This window comes from Sminthopsis crassicaudata, chromosome 2, assembly GCF_048593235.1.
Source record: "Sminthopsis crassicaudata isolate SCR6 chromosome 2, ASM4859323v1, whole genome shotgun sequence".
NCBI lineage: Eukaryota > Metazoa > Chordata > Mammalia > Dasyuromorphia > Dasyuridae > Sminthopsis > Sminthopsis crassicaudata.
In genome coordinates, this window is record NC_133618.1 from 148,328,028 (window position 1) to 148,335,466 (window position 7,439).

Here is a 7,439-nt window from a genome sequence, read left to right on the forward strand (position 1 = left end):
AGCAAGACGAGTCCTTAAAGATCACTAGTATAAATGTGTCAGACATACAGTTCACACTGGCCACAAAACTCCAGAGTCAGATTAAAATATAATTGGGAAATATTTAACAAAATAAATGAAAATACAAATAGAACATAGATAATGTTAATCTGTGGTTTTCTAAGTCAGTAGGCAGCCCTCTGAGATGCTTATGTATGACCTAGGGGTCCCAGATCTATTTTAGTTTAACATCACTGCTTTACTGTTGTTTGTGGGTAGTTTCAGTCGGAACTAACTCTTCATGATCTCATTTTGGGTTTTGCTAGACAAAAATATTTAAGTGATTTGCCATTTCCTTCTCCAGCTCATTTTATAGATGAGGCAAACAGGTGACTTGCCCAAGGTCACACAACTATAAGAGGTAGGTTTGAACTCAGGAAGATGAGTCTTCCTGACTCCAGGTCTGGCACTTTATCTGCTGCACCCTCTGCTCTGCTACCATCCCCATTATTTTACAGATGAGGAAGATGATGTCCAGAGAGAAGAGGTGATGGCCTAATATCCCACAGGAAATAAAAGGCAAAGCCAGGTTAGATCCCAGCTTCCCTGAATTTTCATGGCATTATGCTTTTTTTTTTTTTTTTTTTTTTTTTGCACAACATTATGGTTTTTTTTACATAGAGAAACCTGCCTATCAACTTCCAAATCATACCATGGAGACAACTATCTACTCAGTCCAGTTGTATTAACTAACATCACAAAGTTGTTACATAATGTTATATAAATGTGAGATGTTCCTTATAATAATGATAACGGTGGTATTAGGGGAGAAGGAAGACATAGAAGAAGAGGAAGAGAAGAAGAAAAAGGAGCAGGAGGAGAGGATAAAAAGAAAGGAGAGAAAAAAGGAGGAGCGAAAAAGGAATAGGAAGAAGATAAGGGGGAAGAGGGGAGGAAGAGAAAGAAGTGGAAGAATCCTACCCTAGTTTAGGGTTTTCCTGACTTTGGGTACCTAAAATTTTTTACAGATAGCCTTTTGACAGCACTATTAAAGACAGGATCCTGGCCAGAATGACCCTGACATTTGACCTTTTTGTGCTCAGATTTGTTATTTGTCATAATTTTGCTCTTGCAGTCCTGGATCCAAGTGTCATATCATCTCCAGCCCTCCCTTCACATACAATCTGCATCAGCCCATACAAGGCAAGTCATCCCAATCCTCTGTGGCTCATTGCTTAAGTTTTGATGGCTTAGATAGATTTTAAGTAGCATTTGTTTTCTGTTCTGGCCAGAAACTCTGAGGGTCTTTTCCTTCCAGATTGATATTTTTGTGATGGTAAAATTGGGCCACTCAGTTCTTACCCAGCCTTTATTCAATGGAATGGTATTGTATCAGATAGAGCAAGAACCAAGAAAGACCTTAATTTAGAAAGTCCAAAAGTTACCCACTGCATCCCAGGCCACTGCCAGTCAATTTGACTTTTGTCTTGCCACTGAATTTCAGTGACTGTAGGAGAGAGTGACTGATGACCTTGACCTTGTGTAGCTGTCTTGCTTAAATCTATCTCACATGCAAGTCAAGATATTACCTTCATGCTGTCATTGGTCTTCTTCAATAACAAAGGACCACCCCCAACAAGGACCAGGCCAAAGTGAGCTGCTGCTATTCACCAGCTCCAAAGATGTCATTTGCATGCCAATTAGGACTTTTTTTTAAGTTTGTGGAATCTAGCTGGAATGCCCTCTCTACTCATGTCTGATTATTTGGATTCCAAGTATCCTTTAAGGTCCAAAAAAATCCTTCCAATCCCAGCCCACAGGAATCTTGACCTTTTCTGAATTTCTCTGATTCTTGGGGTCTGGTTCAATTCTTTTTGCATTTGAATTATCAGTCATCTTTGCAGATTGGATACTTGTCTCCTTGCATTTCATTATTTCCACTACAAGCCTACAGAACAGCTCCTCAAAAAACACAGACTGATGGGCTGATTGACTGACTGGTTGTTATTAGTAGGAGGTTATTTGTTGGGCAAAGCTTAAGAGGAGCAAATGAAAGAATAGGACACAGAGTAGAGAGGGTTATTTCTGTCTGCCAACTCCACAGCTACTTTGGAATGGGATCCTGGTGAAGCTCCTGCTACTTTCTGTCCTAATGCTTCCTCCCAAGCAAATAGGTGGAAAATGAGAGGTCTTTAATTAAATAAAGCAAACATCATAAATAACTCTTCCTTTATTTCTGGTGGTAAGCAGATAGTCAAACTGTATGAGCAACAAACTCTAAAATCTAAGCAGAAATGGACAGTATGGTGCTATAATTGAGAAAGATACATGCAGAGTCATCTGACTTGTCACATATTATTTAAGAACTGAGGCAGAGGAGTCAAGAAATTCAAGAGTTCTAATTCTTAGTCTGCCAGTAATTCACTAACCAGGAGTTAGTCACTATACTATTTATTCTCTACCTCAGTTTCTTTCTTTGTAAAATGTAAAGATTAGACAATAATAATTATTATTATAGCTAACATTTATATGGCACTTAACAAAGTGTCAGGCACGGATAAGCACCTTATAAATATCTCATTTGATCTTCACAATCACTCTAGAAGATAGGAACTATGATTAATCCCATTTCACAGATGAGGAAATTGGGGTAAACAGAGCTTAAGTAACTTGCTTAGGTTTACACAATTAGGAAGTGTCTGAGGCTAGATTTGAACTCTGACTTCAGGCCTGGCACTCTATTCACTCCCCCCAGATAGTTGCCTAGAGATTAGATGATCTCTAACATAACTTCTGGTTCTGGGGATGTTCTGTTCTGTTCTGTTCTGAATCTCTAATTAGACCATAAATTTCTTCAGGGCAGTGACCCTCGTTTATATTTCTTCTTTCTCACTCAGAACGACTAGTACGTGATTCACAAATATTTATTAATTTGTAATCTTTTCAAACAAACAGATTTTGCATTTTTCTCTTTTCTCAGTTTGTCAGTTCTCCAGTTTCTATGAGCAATGTCAAAATTGACATTTTCCTCATGCCGTGAAGAGCTTAAACTTTCTCTGTGTGTGTGTGTGTTTCTGTCTGTCTCTCTTGTCTCTGTCTCTGTCTCTCTCTCATACACACACACACACACACACACACACACACACACACACACACACACACAAAGGATCAAATCCCATAATAGTTGACTTGATCTCTCTGTCTTTACTGCCACTGAGATCCTTTCCTCATCCCTAGGATGCTGGGTATCCTCAGCTCTTCTGAGCTAGGTTTTAATTTTAAAAAAAAATTTAAGCCCTCTAATTTTCTTTCTTGAAACCCCATTTAATATTGTCTGGGGCACACTCATGGGAGATTCCCCTTCTTCCCTTCCTCCCCTGGAGCTGGAGAAGTCACCTTTCAAGCATAGATTCACAGGCGGTTACAACTAAAAGAGACATTAGACATACTTTAGTCTAACCCTCTTATTTTACAGATGAGAAAACTGGGGCCCAGAAAAGCAGAGAGGAGTGACCATGGCCACACAACCATTGTCCTTACCTCTCTTTATGAATATAATGACTATATGAATAAAATATAAGGCTATGAATAGAGTCAATCAGCCTGGCCCTCTTCTTTCCTTCTTCTGTGTAAATTAAAGAAGAAGTTTAAAAAATTAAGGGAAAAGTCTTTTTGAAGGAGGACCCAAGGAGAGAATAGGAATTCTTGGTCGTAGGGGGAGAGGTAAATAGGGGAATCTAGGGTATTAGAGCATCTTTGAAAGAGCTGACTATAAAATCCAGGCTATACAGAGAAACAAGTAAAAGTGAGAGAGAGCCCATGGATTGAGAGAGAAAAATGAAGAGACAGGGGAGCACCCTGCAGGAGAAGAGCAGTATTATTAGGTGTGAAACAGTGAGGGGGTGAAAGAAAAGGAGCTCATGGTCAAAGAAGGGGCGCCTCTGAGTTTGGGATATTATAAGTGAAGCAGTTCCAGGGAATGTGGTCCATGTGTGACTACTCTAGGAGATGACTAATAGAGGAGCAATCAGGATGCTGAAGTTGTTGAGGATGGTTGTATAGGAAAAAAAGCAATGTTCTGATAATTTCTATCTTTCCAAATATAGTGGATTTTACATTTTTTCTTTTCTTAGTTTGTAAGTTCTCCAGTTTGTGACCAATGTCAAAGTGATACATTCTTTTTATACTATGTAGAACTCAAGCTTCATCTCTGTCTCTGCCTCTGTCTCCCTTCCTCTCTTTTTCCCTCCCTCCCTCCCTATCTCTCTTTCACTCTTTCTGTCTCTGTCTGTCTCTCTGTCTGTCTGTCTCTCTGTCTGTCTGTCTGTCTCTCTGTCTGTCTGTCTCTCTCTCTCTCTCTCTCTCTCTCTCTCTCTCTTTCACATACACACACACACACACACACACACACACACACACACACAGTTGATGTGATCTCTATTTTTACTGCAATTGTAATTTTCCACACAGACCTGCCCTGGATAATAGTGAAAATCATAGAAAGTGGATGTATCGGTTGTATCTGATCTCATGACAGAGTCATCACTGCCCTGCTCTTTGGGCTAAGATCTTGAACAGCTCACAGAAGGCCCAGTGCCCAAGGCTTTTCCTGAGGATGCAACAACATAAGGAAACATAAGTACAAGCACAAATATAGAAGGAAAACCACTCAAGTACCAGACTCCCCAGAGCCATGTTACTCTGCTAGGAGGTCTCAATTTCTGTTCTTTCTGTTCTTCCTATCAATGGACTCTGCTTTAAAGCAGTTCAGAGAACACCAGCCCAAAGGCCTATGAATAAACCAAAGTTGGAGAGCTATTGATTTTCTCATTTTCCTGATCCTATAACATCCTAGGATTTAAAGTTGGAGGTCTTCAAGTTCATTCCTTTTATTTTACAAGGAAGAAAATCAGACCCAAAGAGGGAAAGGTATACATAAGTAAGTTGACCAGGGCGCAGTGAAGAGTACAGGAGAGAAGAATTTGAATCCAAGTTAAGTCAATTCAACAAGCATTTATTAAGTACATATCATGTACCAGGCACTCAATATACAACCATGAGCAAAATAAAAGCTAATTCCCCTTGAGTAGCTTATATTTGAATAGGCAAAATAACACATGAAAGGGGGCTGCTACTCTTTCCATTGGGAAAAGGGATCTACCAGGATAAGAAGGACTGAGACTTGGTGGCAAGGTTTGACCCCAGAAGCAGTGCTTCTTCCCCTGAATTAAGCTTCTTCTTCAGTTCATATTTATCTCTCCCTTCCCTGAATTTCTGAAGCACTTATAACCCAATCCTTCATAACCTGGTGCTTGACTATATTCTGCTTTTTATTGCTCCACAATTTTTCTTTGAGTGTATTTAATCTCCTGCTTCTCAGACACAGAGCCTTAACTTTATCTTCCTTTTGAACCCCCCTACCTAGAACCAAAAATAGCACTGGATTGATTCCTAATCCATCAGAATTTCCAATGTATCAGAAGCACTGTGAATCTAATTGACAGAGTGCTGGACTTGGAATCGGGAAAACTGGTGAAAAAAAATCCCTTCCTTTAACACATACTGTGTGGTCATAAATAAGTTATTTAACCTCTCTATGTCTCAGTTTTCCCATCTACCTGAAATGCCTACCACATAGAGATATTTGTGAGGATTAAATAAGAAAATGTCTATGTAAAGTAAACCTTAAAGTGCTGTATATATATGTATATATATATGTTATTATTATTATCAATATTTCAGCATTTGAATTAAACCAATATTCCCCATCTTGTATTCCATCCCCAATTTGATGCTACTCCAGAGTGATGAGTATCCCTATATATGGCAATAGAGAAAGAATAGTAGAGTTGGGAAAGCTGAGCTCAAGTTTACTATCTTACTGGGTGACCTTCAATAAATCATCACCACTATTGGGTCTCAGCTTCCTTATAGAAAATGAAAAGAGTTCTGTGGTGAGCAGAATTCCTCAGCTTTCTGGGGCAGTTCCAATTTCAAATATTTTGCCCTGCTATCCTCATAAACCAAATAACCAAAAACATTCTATGCTAAACCATTTTTCCTGAATGTTGGGCTGGAAAATAAATTAATGACAACTAGCTGATCTCTCAAGTCCCTTCCAACTCTATCATGACAGCAGGATGGAGCTGGAAGAGATTTTAGAGATATTGCAGCCAGCTACCCTGGCAGGAAAGCCTAAAAAATCAGGGTGCCAGGGATATAAGCCCCTCCAAGGGCAATGGACTGGGACTGTGTGCTCCATAGGAACTGAGCTAAACTATGAACTTAACCTCCTTCCCCTCCCTAGAGCAAAGGGAGAGATTGGGTTCATAGCTGGCTCAGTTCCTATGGAGCACAGTCCCAGTTCCAAAGCCAAAGCCAGCCTTGGGCTCCAGTCCCAGGCACTGTGGCTTCAGAGGGCATCCCTGCCAGGCTAATTGGCTATAACATCCCACCAGTAATCCTGCCTCCAAGGTCACTAAAGCTTGGGCCCCAGGTCTGGCATCTAAAACTACAAGGACAAATACCACAGAACAGAGACCCCAGGTCCAATTCTCAACGCCAGGGTAAAGGTCAGGGAGAATGAGGAGAAGATATCTCCACTCCCATGTTGTATAATCTGGCCTTGCCAGAAGACACAGTGATTCTGATTCTGTACAGTAAATCAATCCCTGATTTCAGAGATTCCTGCTAACTCCTATTTCCTGCTCCCTGAGCCTGAATTAGATAGACAGATAAGGGTGTAGGTATTGGCAAAAGATAGTCTCTCTCTTATTGCCTTTCCCCCAAAAATCTATTCCCTCATAATCTGGGCAAAGAGCTCTGTGTCCCATAGTCACAGGCTACAAGAACTCCATCCAGCCACAAGCTGCATTTACATAAAAAAAAAAAATACATCGCCACCACCCCGCTTAATTCTGGACAGAATTTATGTAAAGAAGGAGGCTAGGAACATGGTACAGTACTGGCTGGTAAATTGCTCTAATCTAGGAAGAAAAGGGGAGTTGATGTGGGGGCAGCAGAAAGAAAAGTGGTATCCTGGCCCCTCTTAATGATCGCCTCTTAACTGTAGTCCCGTGGAGGGCCCTGCCCAACAGCAGCTCTTGCCTCCTTCCGAGGGGCTGGGGGAGCTGTGAGTAGGCAGGACAATGCTCAAAGCCACCCACCTGCTCCACAGCAGCTCTGGAAGGGCCAACCAGTCCTGTATGTTAAGCACTCGAAAATCTGGGCAACAGGAACTGGTCCCCAAAGGGCTTTTTGTCCTGGCTATTTGACCACTCTGTTTCCTGCTGCTTCCTTAGTGGAAGATGAATATTACCCCCAGTTAAGTACCTTTCAGTAAAGTGATTATATAAATTTACACATAAGCGCTTACTTCCAATGACTGGGTGCCCCAAGCTGGTCTTTTCACCAAGCTAGTCTGATTCCAAGCCATTTGTGCCAAGTACACCGAGAACACT

At 40.8% G+C, this 7,439-nt stretch overlaps 1 protein-coding gene across 1 annotated transcript in view; it reads left to right on the forward strand.

Moving 5' to 3' along the window:
* The window catches only part of LOC141552688 (CD99 antigen-like protein 2), an 89,090-nt gene extending 81,975 nt beyond the window's left edge, over positions 1–7,115 (forward strand). Inside the window, 1 exon segment of the mRNA XM_074284727.1 lies at positions 7,052–7,115. Coding sequence (XP_074140828.1) covers positions 7,052–7,115 — 64 coding nt within the window.
* The last annotated feature ends 324 nt before the right edge of the window (positions 7,116–7,439 follow it).